Source organism: Lampris incognitus, chromosome 15 (assembly GCF_029633865.1).
Source record: "Lampris incognitus isolate fLamInc1 chromosome 15, fLamInc1.hap2, whole genome shotgun sequence".
Taxonomy (NCBI): domain Eukaryota; kingdom Metazoa; phylum Chordata; class Actinopteri; order Lampriformes; family Lampridae; genus Lampris; species Lampris incognitus.
Window position 1 is genome coordinate 12,843,524 of NC_079225.1, and position 22,599 is coordinate 12,866,122.

Here is a 22,599-nt window from a genome sequence, read left to right on the forward strand (position 1 = left end):
TGGTCCCCCAGTTTTCATAGATCACCTTGCTTCATGGAGTTACGGCCGATTGGCTGATATTTAGTTACACTGATATTTCATTGGAAAAACAATATATATGGTAAACTTATTTATGACAAGGAAAATTATTTGCTCATTAATGTGCTGATGTTGGGAAAGTTTTACCTTCATAAATCAAGATGGTTGAAAAGCAAACCCTTTTATTATATCTTTCAGAAGGAATTGTCTTATTACTTCATAATATTTAAGTTGATGAAAAAAAGAAAGGCTAAAAGACGCTTGGCATGGATAACCTGATATAAACTGATTAAATGACCCTTTGATGCTTTGTCAGTCTTTTATATGTGAAGCAATTCATGGACCTAGGGAGGAACTCCTTCCAGGGGGGCAAAGAAACAAAAAATTAACAGCACGGCTCTCAAGTGTAAATGTACTGAGCAAGGATTTAGAGGCTATCTATTGAGAGGAGGCTGCCATGGGTCTCCGTCTCCAGTTCCACAGTCCTCACACAGGTCAGTTTCACTGACAGAGTCTGAGCAACGATCCACACCGCCGAATGATGATTACAAAAAGTGTAATATAGCTACATGGCAAGCAAAACAATCTACTACTACTACTACTACCACTGCTACTACTACTACTACTAGTACTTTCAACTGCTCCTGTTAGGGGGCGCCACAGCGGTTCATCCATTTCCATCTCATCCTGACTTCTGCACCTTCCTCTGTCACACCAGCCACCTGCATGTCCTCCCTCACCACATCCATAAACCTCCTCTTTGGCCTTCCTCTTTTCCTCTTCCCTGGCACTTCCATATTCAGCATCCTTCTCCCAATATACCCAGCATCTCTCCTCCACACTTCCAGGCCATCTCAATCTTCCCTCTCCTATTTTGTCGCCAAACCGTCCAACTTCAACTGTCCCTCTAATATACTCATTCCTAATCCTGTCCTCCTTCATCACTCCCTAAGCAAAAGAAAAACAATAACAACAAAAAATGAAATGCCTGATTCAGTGTATGTTACATCACTATGTTAACAGTTTAAATGTCTACACTAGTTTCTTTGTTAATCATTTTAGTTTCACTTTTTGGTCTACCTTCCTCCCATAATTACCTGATTTAATGCAGTTCTTATAAACATGTACATAGATAGTTTGCTTGGACTGTCAAATTTCTGCAAATGTGTACTGTTCAGCGGCATGGTAGCGCAGTGGTTAGCGCGGTCGTCTCACAGCAAGAAGGTTCTGGGTTCGAGCCCCGGGTTAGTCCAACCTTGGGGGTCGTCCCAGTCATTCACTGTGTGGAGTTTGCATGTTCTCTCCATGTCTGCGTGGGTTTTCTCCAGGCGCTACGGTTTCCCCCCACAGCCCAAAGACATGTAGGTCAGGCGAATTGGCCATACTAAATTGTCCCTAGGTGTGAATGTGTGTGTGTGTGTGTGTGTGTGTGTGTCGGTCCTGTGATGGCCTGGCGGCCGGTCCAGGGTGTCTCCCCGCCTGCTACCCAATGACTGCTGGGATAGGCTCCAACATCCACGCGACCCTGAGAGCAGGATAAGCGGTTTGGATAATGGATGGATGGATGTGTACTGTTCTCTCTCTGTGTTTTACTTCCCAATTGTTAACATAGATAAACAGCCAGGCAAACTCCTCTTCAAGAGCCAGGAGGGTGAGCATGCTTGCTCCTTTAATGACTTCATACACAGCAGGTAAGTCAAGATGACATCATTGAATTGGAGTGAAACTAGAAAAGAAGATTAAAAACAGCCTTAAAGGACTGTTATGTGAGCAACAGGTAAATATGAAGAGCCTACCGCTACCATTGTAGACCGCTAGTTGAATCGCAAGTAAGTATATGATGATATTGTTGTCTTATAGGCTATAACACATTAAGCTATTATGTTCATACAGACTCACAAAATGTCCATAAAATTCATCACTATCAATTATCAAACACGTAAAGAACATGTAACACTTACATCATTGCTTTCTGAGGGATACACACAGTGGATTAATTTGGATTTGACATGAGAAACTATACAGACGCAACCGTGCCTTTTCACAGTTTATGGTTCTTCCTACTTCCTGTTTCCCCTATCATTGCGGACATCAAAATAAAAGCTCAACAATCATTCGTGAATACAACAATACACAACGTATTTCAATAGTCAACTTAGCGTCTCTTTAACATACAAAAATATTTGGGGCAGAAAAATATAGGTTATTATAAAAACTATAGGTTAAAATATATACACTACCGTTCAAAAGTTTGGGATCACATTGAAATGTCCATATTTTTGAAGGAAAAGCACTGTACTTTTCAATGAAGATAACTTTAAACTAGTCTTAACTTTAAAGAAATACACTCTATACATTGCTAATGTGGTAAATGACTATTCTAGCTGCAAATGTCTGGTTTTTGGTGCAATATCTACATAGGTGTATAGAGGCCCATTTCAAGCAACTATCACTCCAGTGTTCTAATGGTACAATGTGTTTGCTCATTGGCTCAGAAGGCTAATTGATGATTAGAAAACCCTTGTGCAATCATGTTCACACATCTGAAAACAGTTTAGCTCGTTACAGAAGCTACAAAACTGACCTTCCTTTGAGCAGATTGAGTTTCTGGAGCATCACATTTGTGGGGTCAATTAAACGCTCAAAATGGCCAGAAAACGAGAACTTTCATCTGAAACTCGACAGTCTATTCTTGTTCTTAGAAATGAAGGCTATTCCATGCGAGAAATTGCTAAGAAATTGAAGATTTCCTACACCGGTGTGTACTACTCCCTTCAGAGGACAGCACAAACAGGCTCTAACCAGAGTAGAAAAAGAAGTGGGAGGCCGCGTTGCACAACTGAGCAAGAAGATAAGTACATTAGAGTCTCTAGTTTGAGAAACAGACGCCTCACAGGTCCCCAACTGGCATCTTCATTAAATAGTACCCGCAAAACACCAGTGTCAACATCTACAGTGAAGAGGCGGCTGCGGGATTCTGGGCTTCAGGGCAGAGTGGCAAAGAAAAAGCCATATCTGAGACTGACCAATAAAAGAAAAAGATGAAGATGGGCAAAAGAACACAGACATTGGACAGAGGAAGACTGGAAAAAAGTGTTGTGGACGGATGAATCCAAGTTTGAGGTGTTTGGATCACAAAGAAGAACGTTTGTGAGACGCAGAACAAATGAAAAGATGCTGGAAGAATGCCTGACGCCATCTGTTAAGCATGGTGGAGGTAATGTGATGGTCTGGGGTTGCTTTGGTGCTGGTAAGGTGGGAGATTTGTACAGGGTAAAAGGGATTCTGAATAAGGAAGGCTATCACTCCATTTTGCAACGCCATGCCATACCCAGTGGACAGCGCTTGATTGGAGCCAATTTCATCCTACAACAGGACAATGACCCTAAACACACCTCCAAATTGTGCAAGAACTATTTAGAGCAGAAGCAGGCAGCTGGTATTCTATCGGTAATGGAGTGGCCAGCGCAGTCACCAGATCTGAACCCCATTGAGCTGTTGTGGGAGCAGCTTGACCGTATGGTACGCAAGAAGTGCCCATCCAACCAATCCAACTTGTGGGAGCTGCTTCTGGAAGCGTGGGGTGCAATTTCTCCAGATTACCTCAACAAATTAACAGCTAGAATGCCAAAGGTCTGCAATGCTGTAATTGCTGCAAATGGAGGATTCTTTGACGAAAGCAAAGTTTGATGTAAAAAAAATCTTATTTCAAATACAAATCATTATTTCTAACCTTGTCAATGTCTTGACTCTATTTTCTATTCATTTCACAACATATGGTGGTGAATAAGTGTGACTTTTCATGGAAAACACAAAATTGTTTGGGTGATCCCAAACTTTTGAACGGTAGTGTAGGTAATATAGGTTATCGTTTAGAGGGGCTGGACTATTTACTTTTCTGGAGTTGGCCAAGGTGACGGGCCCTGGGCGGGTGTGGGATACTCACAAGTCCCCAGTTGAGCGCTGCCATGTTGGGGTTCTCCCCGGGGAATGAGAGGGTCGCCTCTATACGACTGTGAATCGCTGGGGAGAAGGCTCTGGCTGTTGTGTGTGCTTATGTGCTGAATAGCAGCTTGGAGTCTCCAGTTTTCTTGGAGTCTGTGGGTGGTGCCCTGGATATGGTTCCATCTGGGGACTCTATAGTTCTGCTGGGGGACTTCAACGCTTACATGGGCAATGATGGTGATTGGGAGGAACGGCCTCCCCGATCAGAACCCGAGCGGTGCCTTGTTATTGGACTTCTGTGCAAGTCATGGATTGGCCATAACAAACACCATGTTCGAACATAAGGTAGTTCATAAGTGTACTTGGTAGCAGAACACCTTAGGCCGAAGCTCGTTGATAGACTTTTTGGTCGTATCATCAGATCTGCAGCTGTATGTTTTGGATACTTGGGTGAAGACAGGAGCGAAGCTGTCAACTGATCACCACCTGGTGGTGAGCTGGATCAGATGGCAGGACAGGCTGCTGGACAGACCTGGCAAGCCCAAAATGTAGTGACGGTGAACTGGGAATGCCTGGCAGAGGCTCCTGTCTGTGAGGTCTTCAACTCCCACCTCCGGAAGAAGTTCTCGTGTATCCTGAGGGAGCCTGGGGACATGGAGCCTCAGTGGGCCATGTTCAAAGCCTCTATTGCGGATAAGGCAGGTAAGAGCTGTGGTCATAAGGTCATCGGTGTCTGTCGAGGTGGCAACCTAAGAACCTGCTGGTGGACACTGGCGGTGAGGGAAGCCGTCAGGCTGAAGAAGGAGACCTTTTGGGCTTGGTTGGCCCAGGGGTCTCTGGAAGCAACAGACAAGTACTGGGAGGCCAGAAGCAAAAACTCAGGTGAGGGAGGAGTTCGGCGAAGCTATGGAGGAAGACTTTCGGTTGGCTTCAAGGAAGTTCTGGCAAACCATCCGGCAACTCAGGATGGGGAAGCCGGGCCTGACTTAGGCTGTATTCAGCCGGGAAGGGGAACTGCTGACCCGGACTGGGGATGTTGTCAGGCAGTGGAAAGAACACTACGAGGAGCTTCTGAACTCGACTAACACGTCCTCAGTGGAGGAGGTAGAGTCTGAAGACTCGGGGGAAGCCCCACCCATATCCCTGGCAGAGGTCTCTGAGGTAGTTAAGAAGCTCCTTGGTGGCAAGGTGCTGGGTGTGGATGAGATTCGCCCTGAAATGCTGAAGGCTCTGGACATTGTTGGGCTGTCTTGGCTGACACACCTCATCAGGGACAGTACCTGTGGAGTGGCAGACTGGGGTGGTGGTTCCCATATTTAAAATAGGGGACTGGAGAGTGTGCTCTAATTATCGGGGCATCACATTGCTCAGCCTCCCAGGAAAAGTCTACTCTAAGGTGCTGGAAAGGAGGTTCCGACTGATTGTCAAACCTTGGATCCAAGAGGAACAATGCGAATTCCGTCCTGGCCATGGAACAACGGACTAACTCTTTACCCCTTGCGGAAGTGCTGAGGGAGGCATGGGAGTTTGACCAGCCAGTCTACATGTGTTTTGTAGACTTAGAGAAGGCTTACGACCATGTACTCCAGGGCACTCTGTGGGGGGTACTGCGGGAGTATGAGGTACCGGGGCAGTTGCCCCAAGCCATCTGGTCCTTTTATAACAAAAGTGAGAGCTGTGTCCGAATTCTCGGCACAAAGTCAAACACGTTTTCAGTAGGTGTTGGACAACTGCCAAGGTTGTCCATTGTCTCCAATTCTGTTTGTGATAGTCAGTGACTATCTGTGATGGACAGGATCTCAAGGTGCAGCCAAGGTGAGGAGTGCGTCCATTTTGGGAACCTCAGAATTGCATCTCTGCTCTTTGCAGATGATGTGGTTTTGTTGGCTTCATCAGAACGTGACCTCCACTGCACACTGGGGCGGTTTGCAACTGAGTGTGAAAATAGTGGCTTGCTCCCTCCGGGTTGGAGATGAGTTGTTGCCTCAAGTGAAGGAGTACCGTATCTCGGGGTCTTCTTCATGAGTGAGGGTAGGATGGAATGGGAGATTGACAGGCGTATTGATGCAGCATCAGCAGTAATGTGGACGTTGTACCGGACCGTTGTGGAGAAGAGGGAGCTGAGCTGGAAGACAAAGCTCTCAATTTACCAGTCAATCTTCATTCCAACCCTCACCTATGGTCATGAAATTTGGGTAGTGACCGAAAGGGTGAGATTGCAGATACAAGTGGCTGAAATGAGTTTCCTCCATAGGGTGTCTGGGCTCAGCCTTAGAGATAGGGTGAGGAGCTCGGACATCTGGAGGGAGCTTGGAGTAGAGCCGCTGCACCTTCGCGTCGAAAGGAGCCAGTTGTGGTGTTTCAGGCATTTGATTAGGATGTCTCCTGGGCGCCTTCCTTTGGAGGTTTTCCGGACACGTCCAACTGAGAAGAGACCCCGGGGTAGACCCAGAACTCGCTGGAGGAACTACATGTCCAATCTGGCCTGGGAACGTCTTGGGATCCCCCAGGAGGAGCTGGAGGGTGTTGCTGGGGAGAGGAACGTCTGGAGTGTCCTACTTAGCTTGCTGCCACCACGACCCGACCCTGAAGAAGCGGCTGATGATGAGATGACATGAGACATATTCAACTCAGGGAGCCTTATCAGATTTCAAGAACTGTATTTCCTTTTTGATCTACCAAAGACATCTTTCTTTTTGTACCTTTAATTACGGGCAGCACTATATGCATATGAAGTTCCAAGGGATACAGAACTGCAAATGCACCTGGTTGTGAGGTAGGTAGCCACACCATCCACCAGGGGACTTGTGTCAGTCATATACTGATCGCCAACATATATGATATTCAACATGGTGCCACGGATGGCAGCCTTGGTGTGTTGGTGTGCACCGATTTGGATTTTGTTTGCAAACTCAGTGTTTTGCTACAGTACCCAGAGCTCTTTCACCAGAGAAGAGCTTATGAACATCAGGGAAGCTACTTCTGTAGATTTAATTCCCAACTTTATCATCCCATGTGTAGAATTACAGGACATATTGGTCAAATGTGCACTCACCTTTGTTCATGCAGTGAAAAGCTGAAGGAAAGGGAAATGTGCCAGCACGCTCATGCGTCTCCTCAGACGTGGACTATGCACTCGACTACCGGGAATATTTCTCAGTAACGTGCAATCACTGTGCAACAAACTAGATGAAGTTCATCTACTGGAGGGGAAAAATAGAGATTTTCTTTATCTTGCATTTTTTGCTTCATGGAAACTTGGCTCTGTGGATCAATACCAGACTCTGGGCTGAAGCTAGCAAGATTCCAGCTGTTCAGAGCAGATCGTGACACAGAGCTCTCTGGCAAAAGGTGGAAGTATTTGTTTTTATTTTGACAGTGGCTGGTGTAAAGATGTTTCAGTGATTCTGCAGCACTGTTCTCCTGTTCTGGAAACTTTTTGTCATCAACTGTAAACCCTTCTATTCCCCCCGCAGGGTCGCTTCATTCATTCTGGCCGGTGATTGCATTCCACCGTGGGCCGACGTGCAGGAGGCACAGTGCATGCTCACCGACCAGATACTGTGTATGGAGCACACAAACCTGGACCTTTTCGTTATTTTCCTCAGCGACTTGAACAAAGGGAATCTCGGCCATGAAAAGCTGTGCAATCCATTTGTGAATTTGCTAGTGAGTGTTTTGTCAGAGTGATTGTTATTTGGGGTGCTTTAACGGTGCACTCTCGGTCATGCCTCTCGGCGCTCAGCCGACCAATTCGTATAACTTCAGTGACGCTATTGGTCATCTGATCCAGCGGCCCAATCATCAAACATGATCACTCAGTCAGTTAGTCAGCGATATTCGCTTTGTAGGGCTGGCCTGCTCCAACCAAAAGGGACCATATCTGAAAACACTATTAGTCCTGGTCTGGTGTGTGTGTGTGTGTGTGTGAGTGTGTGTGTACCCCATCTCCTCATCTGCAATGGTCTTCTTCCCACCCAGCTGTCGTTTTCGGAGCTCAGCTAGCATGACCTGGATGTCTTCCTTCAACTCCTTCAAGCTCTTCTCTGGTGCGCCATCTCTCCGAGACAGAGTCTCATTCAGCTCGGCAGCCTTGGACTGGAGGGCTAGACAGACAGACGGGTTAAATCAACACCAGACAGAAACATGTTACCATTGAACAAAAGAAAATCTGGTTACATGGAGAGAGACAAAGAGGGAGGTCACACTTGAGTCAGCCAGACCCATATTTTAAGTTAAACTAGACGATAAGAGAGCTGGACAGGCTGGGTTAGAGACAGACAGACAGGATAGACTACAACCAGAAGTAGATTGAACAGGGATAGACAGCTTAGATTAAACTTCCCACCCACAGACACAATTGGCTGTGTGTGTGGGTGGGAAGCCGGATGTGGGTGTGTGTGTCCTGGTCGCTGCACTAGCGCCTCCTCTGGTCGGTCGGGGGTGCACCTGCACCTGTTTGGGGGGGGGGAATAATGTGATCCTCCCACACGCGTGGAAGGATCCCCCTGGCAAAGCTCCTCACTGTCAGGTGAAAAGGAGCGGCCGGCGACTCCACATGTATCAGAGGAGACATGTGGTGGTCTGCAGCCCTCCCCGGATCGGCAGAGGGAGGTGGAGCAGCGACCGAGACAGCTCAGAGAGTGAGGCTATTGGCCAGGTGCAACTGAGGAGAAAACTGCATCATATAGACACAGAAATTACATTTTAGTACGTGTAAGGTGATAAACAAAAGACAGATAAATGGTATTTCCAGTAAATCCAAAGTGATGCTAATTTTGACACTGCAATTAAGAGAACAAAACCAAAACTTTCTGACTATAGACAACTGAGGGTTCAAGTCAGTTGTGAGTCCAACATATGGACCAATAGCAAAAGAGAACAATGGTCCTTAGACCTGCCCCCCCCCTTTTTCTCCCCAATTGTATCTGGCCAATTACCCCACTCTTCTGAGCCGTCCCGGTCGCTGCTCCACCCCCTCTGCCCACCCGGGGAGGGCTGCAGACTACCACATGCTTCCTCCCATACATGTGAAGTCGCCAGCCGCTTCTTTTCACCTGACAGTGAGGAGTTTCTCCAGGGGGACGTAGCGCTTTCTCGTCAAACACAGTGCTCCAGGTTCGACTCGGGAAAAAGCCAGACACCAACAGCACAGAATACTGCCTGTCGCACATCTGAGTGAAGTTTAATTTTCTTTAATCTGCAGACAAGCCCAACTGAGGAGGAACCCCTCCAGGGCTCATCGCCGAGAACCGGACCAGTCGAGTTCGAGCAGCTCCCGCAGCCACAGTTCAAACACGGGCTTTTTACTGATCCGCACTCTGCTAGAACAAACCCTCTGTGCGCTCATAGTTGTGTCTCTTACAGTAACTGCAGGAGGCCTTACACACCCGGATATACACACACACACAGACATACATGTACATATGCAGACAGCCCCCCCGGTGGGTTTCAGCTACGCTCGTGTCTCATCAAGGTATGGCTCGAAGACACACACAGACAACATCACACTCCGTTTGATCTCCGTTTGTCTGAACTCACACACACACACACACACACACACACACACACACTATATGGAAACAGACATAGACACAAACTCCTCTCCAATTCCACTCAGAGCCGGTGGTGTTGGCACACTTCATGTTCTCTCTGCTTTTATCAAATTAAAAGCAGAGAGGACTCAAACAGGTCCACGATAAAACTGCATGGAAATGCTGCCGGGCTCATTAAAATACCCCCCACCCCCTCCACCGCAACACAATGAGGAGCGCGCACTAACAACAGTGTGTGTGTGTGTGTGTGTGTGTGTGCAGGATGGTGTTGTGTGTCCAAGTGTGGGTTCTGTGTGGGTTTTGTGGTGCATGTGCATGTTGTTTGCCTGTGTCTTTACCTGTATGGTGTGTGTCTCTCAGCACTGGTTTGTGGGTTGTGTGTGTGTCTAGTGATGTGTGTACCGGCGGAGCGTTAGCCTCTCATTTGAAATGTAAACATGATGTGATGAGAGCCAGGAAGAGCTAAACCATCACGCTAATGAACTGCTGTGTGTGTGTGTGTGTGAGACATTTGCATGCATGGGTGTGTTTTTTTTCTCCGTGCATGTTTATGTGCGAGCGTCTGTGATTCTGAGTACGTCAGCAACTGTGTGTTTTGTGCGTGTCTATGTATTTGCATTTTTGTGTGTGCTCATGACAAAGCCACATAATTATATAGCGGGATTTAAAAGCCAATTAAACACTTAAAACGTGGATGGAATCATATTATGGTATCTAGTAAACACACACAAACACACACACACACACACACACACACACACACACTGTCACAAACACTGAAACACACACACACACACACACACATACACACATGCATAAAGACTGAATAAAGTGTGCACATTTTATTATCGCCGTATTATGAGTGTGTGTGTGTGTGTGTGTGTGTGTGTGTGTGTGTGTGTGTGTGTGTGATAGTCCCTAATTTAGCTTCTAATTGCTACTCTCAATCATGCAGTGAGCCAAAACACACTTTCCCTCTTTCTCTCAGTAACACACACACACGCACACACACACACTCATAATCACGCAGTGATTAAGCGGAGAACAAGGCGAAGAGTAACAACAAGGCGAGGACATTTTCATCACCACCGGTCAAAGCGTGACGATGACGATGGCGATGGCGTCGGTTCCCCTTTCATCCCGCTACCAGTGGTGGTATCATTTCAGCCTGTGATCAGGGGAGGTGTAACTGCCTGAGCCACACTGATTCAGTAGGAGCGGCCTCCACTTTGGGGGGAGGTCGACTCGCTAAGCCTGCTCCCTGGGAGTTGTTCGCCCCTCTCCCAGATGCCCTGTGATGTTCTAGGGATTTTAACTTGCCACCTTGCAGGCGTCCGGGCGGCGTGGCGGTCTATTCCGTTGCCTACCAACTCGGGGATCGCCGGTTCGAATCCCCGTGTTACCTCCAGCTCAGTCGGGCGTCCCTACAGACAGTTGGCCGTGTCTGCAGGGTGGGAAGCCGGATGTGGGAACGTGTCATGGTCCCTGCACTAGCGCCTCCTCTGATTGGTCGGGGCACCTGTTCAGAGGGGAGGGTGAACTGGGGGGAATAGCGTGATCCTCCCATGTGCTACGTCCCCCTGGTGAAACTCCTCACTGTCAGGTGAAAAGAAGCAGCTGGCGACTCCACATGTATCGGAGGAGGCATGTGGTAGTCTGCAGAGGGGGTGGAGCAGCGACTGGGACGGCTCAGAAAATAGGGTAATGGCTAAGTACAATTGGGGAGAAAAGGGGGGAATGGGGGGAAAGGGGTAAAAAAAAACTAATTGTGTTTACTACCTTTTTTTTATAGATTCCACTACCTCAGTTAGGTTGCAAGATTTGCAGAAGAAGAAGAACACACTGATAATTAGCAGTGACGGACAGAGCGAGGTTTGTAGTTGTACGGCCATATGGAGCGAGGCGGAGGAGAGCAGCGGTGACGAGCAGAGAGAAAGCGGAGGGAAGACAGTACAGAGGAGGCCGCGGTAGAGCCGCGGGGGGTAGCGGCGTGGAAGAACGTGTTGGGCTCCGGTACCTTTCGCTCCCAGCAACGTGTCCTTAATGAAGTGTTCAAGGTCTTCGGCTCGTTTATGGATTCTCTCAGCATCGTCGTCGACCTGCTCTCCGTCAGCAGAGACCTTAGTGGCCTAGAGTCACACACGCGCGCACGCACACACACACACACACACACACACACACACACAGAAACTAATTAGTATTTTAACTCTTTTCTTGCCAGTGTTACACTTCTTTGCTGGACTGAATGGACACACACACACACACACACACGCACACACACACACACACACATGCAGTGTATGAGCAAACACACAAGCTGACCCGAGCTTGTGTGTTTGCTCCATAAATGAACAAAGACACGTTGAATAAGTGAACACGCTACGGACTTCCCCCGGTATCTTCTCAGATGGACAAGCGAGACTCGGGTTGGTAGCGGTACACACTCGCGTGATCGATATTATCGAGTGTGTGTCTACTATAGGTTAGTTTGCTCTTATTCTTGTCCAGGAGGAAACTCACGTATGTACACACACACACACACACACACATCAGAGAGGAGAATGACAGATGGGAGAACTTTTGACAGATTAAAAAAAAAATATACAGCCTCACACACTTACAAAATACATGGGCCACAGTTGCACAACACCAGGTGTGTGTGTGTGTGTGTGTGTGTGTGTGTGTGTGTGTGTGGGGGGGGGGTGCGTGCGTGTGCGTGTGTGTGTGTGGGGGGGGCAGGCGAGCTCGTTCCATCTGTATCGGGTGTGGATGATAGTTTTGCTGTCAACAAAATGTCAAGCCCGGATCCCTAAAAGGGTAGGTTCTGACATGCTAAATGTGAGCCTCCTTTTCCTTCAGCTGACACGAGAGCGGGAGGGGGGGGGGGAGGTTTCAGCACGCTGCCCTTCTGCAAAACCACAAACCCGCTGCTCGCACGAAACACTACTTTTTGGTAACGCTTTACAATCAATAGCTGTCGATAGTGACTAGTGCATGAGCAGGGCTCGGCGTTTTTGGTTATTATTACCTATTTTCACCAAAAAACTCCTGCATTTTTTTTTTTAAAAGGAGCAGCCGGGTTTAAACTGATGTTCACTCGGATTTATAGTTCCCGAGGATTATTTTCACCTAGAAATAAACACTGATAAATTCCCTGATTGATTTCAATCTCCAAATTTAGATCTCTTATCGATGCCGTACCCAATCCATTTCTCATCTCAGCAAAACTATATAGCGGTGTATTCTCAGTCCCCATCCCACCTCCCCACTCCTTTATTGATGGGATTCATTTTCCTGATGAGCGGTGTTCAAACAAATCCACTCGGTCTGTTCTAACAAACGATTTATACCCGGCTCAGTCTTACAGAAATTATATTCAAAAAACTTTTTTTTGGACCCCCCCCCCTTTCTCCCCTGGTCAATCACCCCGCTCTCTGAGCCGTCCCGGTCGCTGCTCCGCCCCCTCTGCTGATCCGGGGAGGGCTGCAGACTACCACACGCCTCCTCTGATACATGTGGAGTCGCCAGCCGCTTCTTTTCACCTGACAGTGAGGAGTTTCACCAGGGGGACGCGGCGCGTGGGAGGATCACGCTACCCCCCCCGAACAGGCAACCCAACCAACCAGAGGAGGCACTAGTGCAGCCACCAGAACCGGCTTCCCACCCACAGACACAGCCAACTGTGTCTGTGGGGACACCCGGCCAAGCCGGAGGTAACACGGGGATTCGAACCGGCGATCCCCGTGTTGGTAGGCAACGGAATAGACCGCTATGCTATCCAGACACCTATTTTAAACATTTTTAACCAACCAACAGTATCCAAACTGTGAGCCAAAGTCTTCAAATACCCAGTTTGCTTTGTGCTGTGGTAGTGCAGTATAGATCAGTGGTTCTCAACCTTTTTGGGGTGCTGGACCCCCTGCGTATTTTTGATCTACCCTGAGGACCCCTCCACCTGATCTTGGGGGAGGGGGGTTGCAATTTGATAGAAACAGTAGAAACTGCATTTTAAATTGCATTATAGCATTTATTCACTCTTTGGGGCAAAAATAAGAGCTTTCAGTTGTAACTTAGATATAGTTAACAAAACAGAATTCCTATGCAGTAATTTTCAGATATAGTTAACAAAACAGAATATGTATTCAGTAACTTTCAGATATATGTAACAAAACAGAATATGTATTCAGTAACTTTCAGATATATGTAACAAAACAGAATATGTATTCAGTAACTTTCAGATATATGTAACAAAACAGGATATGTATTCAGTAACTTTCAGATATATGTAACAACAGAATTTTTATGCAGTAACTTTTAACAATGCAAACGGGAGCGAGATCTCTTATTAAAATACAATAAATTACACTTGTGAAACAGATGTAATTAGAGAAAAAAGTCCTGTTACCCTTTATAGTTTAGGTAGATAAAGGTCTCAGTCACATTTGAGTAAAATAATCCTATTTCTATAAATGTCATAGGATCTTTTTTTTAAAGATATTTTATTTTCACGGACCCCTCGCAATTACACCACGGACCACTAGGGGCCCGCGGACCCCCGGTTGAGAAACACTGGTAGTGTTATGTGCACCAGACCTGTTGATGTATTTTGTTCTTATTTCTATTTCTTATTGTATCTTTTATTTCCATTTGTGTCTATTTTCTCGCTATCTTGTTAGTTTTTTCTTACTAGAGCGTGGGCGTCTGTAACGGAACCCAACATCCCCTCGGGGATGAATAAAGAATTCTGGTTCTGATCCGATTCCACCCAAGACGAAAGAAATCCGCTACACAATAATGGATGATTTCCATCCTTGCCGTGAAGTTTTCACATTAAGCCTGGGCTTTGAGAGTAATGAATGTGTTTTGTGTAATGGTGACACTGAAACAACACAGCAGCTCTCCGTTTCACGTCTTTGTTCTGGAAACCGCTTATGGACCGGTTCAGTAGAGAAACCACAACAACACATATTGTAGTAGATCATAATAGTGTCGTTTCTGGTGTGCTGCTAGGAGATAAAAGAGCGGACCTGCTGATCAATGTTTTACTTATTTTAGCCAAATTTTTTATTCATAAGGCTGAATTTCTTAAGACTCCACCCATCTTCTCGTGCTACTATAATGAAACTCAACTCTGTATTAAGTCCCTGAAACTGATGAACTCAAAATGTGCCAAAGATCTCTACAGACTACTAGAAAATGATCTGACCAACGCAATACACAATATCTTAAAAACTAACAATCGTTCACCCAATCCTTATTTACCTTTGTCAATCCTTTATTTATGTTATGTAGTTATTTCATTGCTACTTTAGGTTTTATTCTGCTTAATTGATTTATTGTATGCCTTTTTTGTATGGCTTGTGTACATGTTTTACATCTCTTGTGGTGTCTGCTCATTGTTTTCATTCTAGAAGGTGAAAAGTTTTCAATTGTCAAGTTTGCTTTACTGTAAATGTATCATTTGAATAAAATATACATAGCTTGAAATGTTGCATATGGTGCCGTCTTCCTTCTTGTCTGATGTAAATCTGACCTGTTCCTCATATCACCTGCCAGACTAGACTGTCTCTACAGACTAGACTGGCCCCACCATTAACAACCATTTAGGACTTTGTGCCTAAACCGGATCTCCGGGCATGTAACGCTATTATCACCAACTAGCTAAAAACTACAAGACAGTTCTTAATAGAGGAAAGAATCTGCAAACAAGTGTGTAGTAAGAGCTTATAACCATCCTCTTCCTCATGTATTACTCACTATCCACGGCTGCCCGCTAGGAAGTGTGAGCGGTAGCGCCCCTCGCTGTTGCCCTCTGGCCTCCCATCCGTTCTGTATTTACATGATCTCCAGATATCTGTAAGGATTTGATCTTGTGCTGACAAAGGCAATCACACCGCACCAGGTCTAGCATCGCTACACCGTAGGGGCCGTCAAAACGTTCATTATTCCTTCTAAAAAGCACACAGGGTTTGAAACCATTCAAATACATGTTTGCGCATTATGTCCATAAGATGGCAAACCAGTACAACGAGAGACACAACTACTTGTTCAGGTTTATCTATGTCAATGCAAACACGTCTTTTAAAAGATCTACACACCTACACTTTACAACACAAACAACATAATGTCCTATACTGTAGAACTTCATTTAAAGACCAGAGACCTCTCTCTCTGTCTCTGTCTCTGTCTCTCTCTCTAATCTTGTGTTACTGACCATGTTGGTTTTTATCCTGCTTGTTGTAACCTTCTTTTTTTTTTCCAATTTTTATTGAAGTATTGTTGAAAATCAAAAAAATCTCTCCCTGTCCGTCCCTCTCAGGATGGTCAAGGCCAGGATGAGGGTAGATTTTAATTATTGCAAAGCGATGAAGGATGTGCACACACTCACAACCATGTGGTGTTACACAGGAGTGCTGTGTTCAGCCATAGAGGAGGAGCTGGCTTTTGCTGCAGAGCTCAGATGAAACAGATAACAGAGGACTAATCAGGGTTTTTATGTTCCGAGTTGTTGCTGAAGGATCATTTTGGGATAGTTAAAACATGCATGTTAAGTGTTTGTTTGTAATTTGACAAATATTGTTAAAAAGATGTCAAGGCTGTTTTTTTGATCATTTTTTTGTTAAATAGACTTGTTTTAAAAAACCAATGCTCTCTGTGTCTCTGTCTTTCTCTGTGTGTGTCTGTCTCTGCGTGTCTCGTTCTCTCTGTGTCTCTGTGTGTCTGTCTCGCTCTCTCTGTGTCTCTGTATGTCTGTCTCGCTCTCTCTGTCTCTCTCGCTCTGCGTGTCTCGCTCTCTCTGTGTCTCTCGCTCTGTCTGTCTCGCTCTCTCTGTGTCTCTGTGTGTCTGTCTCTCTCGTTCTGTCTGTCTCGCTCTCTCTGTGTCTCTCGCTCTGTCTGTCTCGCTCTCTCTGTGTCTCTGTGTGTCTGTCTCGCTCTCTCTGTGTCTCTGTGTGTCTGTCTCGCTCTTTCTGTGTCTCTCGCTCTGTCTGTGTCTCTCGCTCTGTCTGTCTCGCTCTCTCTGTGTGTCTGTCTCGCTCTCTCTGTGTCTCTCGCTCTGTCTGTCTCGCTCTCTCTGTGTCTCTGTGTGTCTGTCTCGCTCTCTCTGTCTCTCTCGCTCTGTCTGTCTCGCTCTCTCTGTGTCTCTGTGTGTCTGTCTCGCTCTCTCTGTGTCTCTGTGTGTCTGTCTCGCTCTCTCTGTGTCTCTCGCTCTGTCTGTCTCGCTCTCTCTGTCTCTCTCGCTCTGTCTGTCTCGCTCTCTCTGTGTCTCTGTGTGTCTGTCTCGCTCTCTGTGTGTCTCTGTGTCGCTCTGTGTGCATCTCTGTCTGTCGCTCTCCCTCTCTGTCTCTCTCTCTCTGTGTCTCTCTGTGTCTCTCTGTGTGTCTCTCTTTGTGTGTGTCTCTCTCTCTGAGCAGAAGTGTGAGTGAGCGTGTTGAGGGGTCGTGAGAGAGCTTGTGTGAGCGTTTTTTTCTAACTTTTTTTTCTGTAAATGTGAATGGTGCGTAGTGCATAGGTTTGTTAGGTGTTTTGCTGTTTTTGGTGTGTACATAGAGGGGTTTAAGGAAGTTTTTTGTGTGTTTTTTCAGATGCCGGCGTCTCACTGGTCGCTGTCACGGCAGCGGACACGGAGTTCACCAGGCTGATCAGGAAGCATGGCGTTAAGATATGGCCGAGCTTCCCTTGTTCAGTGGAACAACGTGGCCCGGCTGTAGCCGAAGTTGCCGGGCCCAGCAGCATCAAACCTGCGGCTAGAATGAACAGAGCTGTGGGGGGGTTTTCTGGATGAGGTCGACCAAGCGCAGAAGGTGGTTGCAAACGGAATTGTAGTGAATGAGTCGGTTGTTTCAGCCACTCCGGCAAAAAAAGATGATTCTGTCTAACGTGCCCCTGTTTATAAGGGAGGAGATTCTGGTTAGAGAATTGTCAAGGCACGGGAAAGTTGTCGCCCCGATGAAAAAAGTAGTGCCAGGGTGTGAAGCGCTCCAGTTGCAGCATGGTTTCTCACAGACGATTTGTACATATGATTCTTAATAACAGGAGTGAGGGACTGAATCTGGTGTTCAAATTAGAAATTGATGATTTCGACGACACTCTGTTTGCAGCATCAGAGACTGCGAAATGTTTTGGTTGTGGTAAGGAGGGACACCGGATCAGGGCTTGTCCAGAAAAAACCCATCTGGTTCTTCTGAGCTGGCCGAGGAGGCAACATCAGGAGAACAGAACCAAACTAAAAACAATGACGAAACGGGCTCAAACAGCGAGTCTGGGGTTGCAAATGACCAAAACAGTCAAACCAGTGCCAGCGATGAGAAGAGTCAACCAAACAGGGGTGATGAAAAACAGGAGAACACACGTGGAATTCACCCAGTCAGGAATGTCAGGTGGTGAATCAGGAAGAGCACGAGATTGACAAGGGTAGTACTGTGACAGGGGGTCTCTTGGCTGACGATGAAGAGGCTGACATGGAGTGTGAAGAGGCCAGTCTCAGAGTAACATGGCGTAAGAGAAAACCCAGAAGTACTCAAAGTGGCTCACAGGCAAAGAAAGTGGCAGTTAGTCAAGAAAAAGAGGAACAGCCAGCCAAACAGAAAACAGCTGAGTCAGAGTCCAGTATGGAAGATGATTGGGACAGTGATATAAAATCTGCTGCAAAGAAACACAGACTCCGCAGCGAAACACAGGGTTATGGAGTAGACGAAATAAAACAGTCCCTACAGAAAACAAAAAACATGAAGGGTGTGAGAGTGGAAGACTACTTCTCAGATACAGAAATATTTCTGGATTCAGCCAGCTCTCACGTGAGGAGTAAAGGAAAGGGAGGCTTTACTGATCAGGAGATTTACAGACTGGAGAAGATTGTGCAGAAACTCAGACAGAAACTCAACAATCATGATGATGATGATGGATCAGATTAAGGTTTCTTGTGTCAATACTACTTTAACATTGCTGTTTTTTAGACTCATCTCTGTTTTCTTCCTCGTGAGTAATTTCAAAACTGGTACTCCTAATCTAAATGGGGCAAGAGATGTCAGTAAGAGCTGTTTTGTACGAGCTGATAAAAGTAAAAGGCACTGATGTCATGTTTGTACAAGAAACACACAGTGACAGTGCAAATGAATCTGTATGGAGGGCAAAATGGGATGGAGAAGTTGTTATGAGTCATGAGACCTCAACAAGTGGGGGAGTGGCTGTTCTCTTCTCTAAGAGGTTCTTGCCTACATCCTATGAGACAGAACAAGTGGTAGAGGGCAGGTTCGGGTGGTTAAAGCCACGTTTGAATATAATACTGTGAATTTTGTCAATGTTTATGTTCCTAATATAGGGCACGAGAGAGTTCTGCTTTTAGAAACTCTAAATAACAGTCTAAATAATTGTAACTCTGCTGATTATTTATACTTGGGAGGAGAGTTTAATTGCACCCAAAATGATAGTTTAGACAGGAATCATATTGAGCCTCATTATCCTTCTCAGCGTGTACGGAGTGAGTTAATTCAAACACATGACTTAGTAGATATATGGAGAAGATTTCACAGTAATAACAGACAATATACATTGGCTCATACTTGGGATCGTTTCATGTCTTTGGCAAGGTTAGATAGATTTTATTGTTTCAAACATCAGTTCAATGTTTTGAAAATGTGTAAGATTGTACCCGTAGGTTTCACTGATCATTCCCTGGTTATTTGTGATGATTTAATTGTAAACATAAAAGCAAAGCGTGCATACTGGCATTTTAACACCGCTTTAACTTGTGATCATAATTTCAAGGATGTGTTTAGAGTCTTTTGGAATAATTTTAGAACAAGAAAACAAGACTTCCCATCATTGGGACGGGGGTGGGACTATGGTAAAGTAGAGATAAAACAGCTCTGTCTACAGTACACTCTCAATGTTACTAGGGACATTACCCCGTCTATGAGTGATCTGGAGATAGAAATAGTGGAACTTCAAAGATTAGTAGAATCCACAGGAAATCGAGGACATATTGAGGTCCTCAAACAGAAAAAAAGATTCTTGCAGATCTACTGGGCACTAAGGCTCATGGCGCTTTAGTCCGATCAAGATTTCTGAGTATGAATCAGATGGATGCGCCATCCAAATTCTTCTTTGGTCTTGAGAAGAAGAATGGTCAGAGCCGCTTCATTCATACTCTTCACTCGGGCACAGGAAGGGAGTTAACAGAGCCGAAAGAAATACAATGACAAGCAGTGGAGTTTTATTCAAAGCTGTACAGCAGTGAGTTTGAGGAGAATGAGGAGAGCTGAGGGCTTGCCAAAGATCTCCAAAGAAGACAGTGTTCATCTGGAAGAACCGCTGGCGTTGTCAGAACTGCATGCAGCTTTGCAGGGCATGGACGGAGGCAAAGTGCCTGGCATTGATGGTCTTCCAGTGGAATTTTACAAAACTTTCTGGTATGAAATTGGACAAGACTTGTTGTCCATGTTGAATGAAGGTTTTCAGAAAATGTTGTTGCCTTTAAGCCTCAGAAGAGCAGTAGTAACTTTACTGCCAAAGAAAGGAGACCTTCATGACATTAACAACTGGCATCCAGTTTCACTCCTGTGCTCTGATTGCAAGCTCCTGTCCAAGGCTCTGGCCAACAGACTGAAAGAAGTGATGGACCAAGTCTTTCATCAGGATCAGACGTACTGTGTGCCTGGTAGGTCTATCTCAGATAATGTGTTTCTAATTCGAGATGTTTTGGAAGTCTCTGTTTCATTGGGTTTTGATATTGGTCTCATTTCATTGGCCCAAGAGAAGGAATTTGACCGGGTTGAACGCCTCTACCTCTGGAAGACTATGGAGCATTTTGGTTTCAGCCCAGGTTTTATTGCCATGATCAAGGTTTTGTACCAGAATATTGAGAGTGTACTGAAGATAAATGGAGGTTTGAGTGCCCCTTTCAAAGTAAACAGAGGCATTCGTCAGGATTGTTCTCTCTCAGGAATTACATGCTATTTCTATTGAACCATTGTTGTACAAAATTAGGAACTGTACCGAAGGGCCGTCTTTACCAAACTGTGATACAAAACTGGTTTTGTCAGCTTATGCAGATGATGTAGTAGTCCTTGTAAAAAAAAAATCAAGCAGATGTTGGCAATCTATATAAGGTTGTTAAGGATTCTGATATGATTTCAGCTGCAAAGGTTAATTGGGAAAAACGTGAAGCCTTAGCAGCTGGAAATTGGAATGGTGGTTTTCTGCGCCTACCAGGGAATTTGTCATAGAGAAGAGATGGTATTAAATATCTGGGATTCTTCCTTGGAAATGAGTTAATGGTGAAAAGACATTGGGAGGGTGTTCTAGAAAAAATTGAGGAGAGACTGAAAAAATGGGGATGGCCATTGCCTCAGATGTCCTTTAGAGGCAGGGTGCTGATAGCTAATGATTCAGTAGCCTCTGCAGTGTGGCATAGGTTGGCTTGAATGGAACCACCTGCTGGGTTTATACAAAAATTACAAGTGTCCTTAATAGATTGGGCACCCCAAAGTGTGTGCTTTTCTTGTCCAAAGAAGACAGAGGACAGGGTCTGGCGCACTTAGCGAGTAGTGGCGGGTTTCAGGTTACAATTTGTGCAAAAATATCTTAGACGGTCTGTTGATATTGTGTGGAAAGGAGTAGCAAGTGCTATTCTGAGGAGAACTAATGGTTTTGGTCTTCATACAGGTTTGTTTATGATGGATTCTAAGTCTTTAAATTGGTCTGAACTACCTGTTTTCTATCAAGCAGTTTTCAAACCATGGAATCTGTTTACATGGAAAAGAAAGGAACCTACTCTTTCTCTGTACTGGTTATTAAAAGAACCTCTCATTCATAAAGCCAGGTTGGACACACAGGACAGTTCAACACCAGAACTCACTCTAACACTGTGCAACATTGGGACTGTAACATTAAAAGATATAGTGGATGTAGCTGGACCTGGTCTGATGGACGCAAAGGCTGTGGCTTCTCATCTGAGGCAGAAGTCTAGTTGTCGCACAAAGAGACTGACTGACGCTCAACGGGAAATGCTGCAGGACTACTGTGCAAATGTAGAAACTCCTGATCAGGATGATCCCTTTCCAGGTTTGGAACTTTCTCCTAGAATGAGTGATTACACTGGACATTTTTTAAATGTTTAAAATACCGATAAATCTGGATTTATATTCAGTAAAAGGCAAAGAAGTTGACAAGTATTGTGTCAAAGTGTTAAACAAATAAACGCTAAATGGGAGGACTGACACAGTGTGGAGGAAAAAATGAACTGTTAATGATAATGTTAAATCTGTATGGAGAGTATTGTACAAACCACCCTTGAAAAACAGAACAGGTGACATTCGGTGGAGAATCCTACACAGGGCCGTTGCTGTGCATGCCTTTCTATCAGTGATTAATCCTACGGTGACCGATACATGTCTGTTTTGTGGAATGACAGAAACAATTTTTCACTCTTTTATGGATTGCAACAGACTTAGAGATCTGTTTAATGTACTGAGGATTTTGTTCCAGTGTTTTGATGAAAGGTGGTCGAAAACAGCATTTATTTTCTGGGCAGGAGTGAAAACGTCAAAGTGGACACGTCTAAACTTCACAACAGGAGAAGCAAAAATGTCCATATCCATTGGCAGAAGGACTAAAAGAGAAGGAAGGCCAGGGCAGGATGCGATCCCTTTGTTTGTTTCCTTGGTGAGAGCCAGAGTCTGGGTTGGTTTGAGGTTTTATAAAGCGATGAGGAATTTGGATGCTTTCATTCAACAGAGGTGCTACAGTGCTGTGATTTGTTCTGTGGTGGATGATGAGTTGGTTTCTAATAATGTTTTTCTATGGAATTTGCGGAATCAAGTGGTGGATGGTTAGTAAGTGATGTCTATACATTCTTTTTGGAAATGATCTCTGAATAATCACGGAAGTCATTTGATTTTTTTTATGATCACTATGTGATCTATTTAAAAAAATAAAATAAAATGGAATTTTAAAAATAGAAAATCTCTGTCTCTCAGATGTGATTTCTGTCTGCTTCTATGAGACTTTGCTTCAAAACTGCTGTAAATGTGTGGAACTATATTAAAGTTGTTTTTTTAAGTCAAAAAAGTCTCTGCCCCTC

The 22,599-nt window shown here is 45.2% G+C and overlaps 1 protein-coding gene across 1 annotated transcript in view; it reads right to left on the bottom strand.

The window, feature by feature from the left end:
- The window catches only part of lama2 (laminin, alpha 2), a 334,247-nt gene that overhangs the window by 62,126 nt on the left and 249,522 nt on the right, over positions 1 to 22,599 (bottom strand). The window contains exons 39-40 of the mRNA XM_056294135.1: positions 11,536 to 11,647; positions 7,907 to 8,069 (exon numbers count right to left, since the gene is read on the bottom strand). Coding sequence (XP_056150110.1) covers positions 7,907 to 8,069; positions 11,536 to 11,647 — 275 coding nt within the window. The remainder of the gene's footprint in view (positions 1 to 7,906; positions 8,070 to 11,535; positions 11,648 to 22,599) is intronic.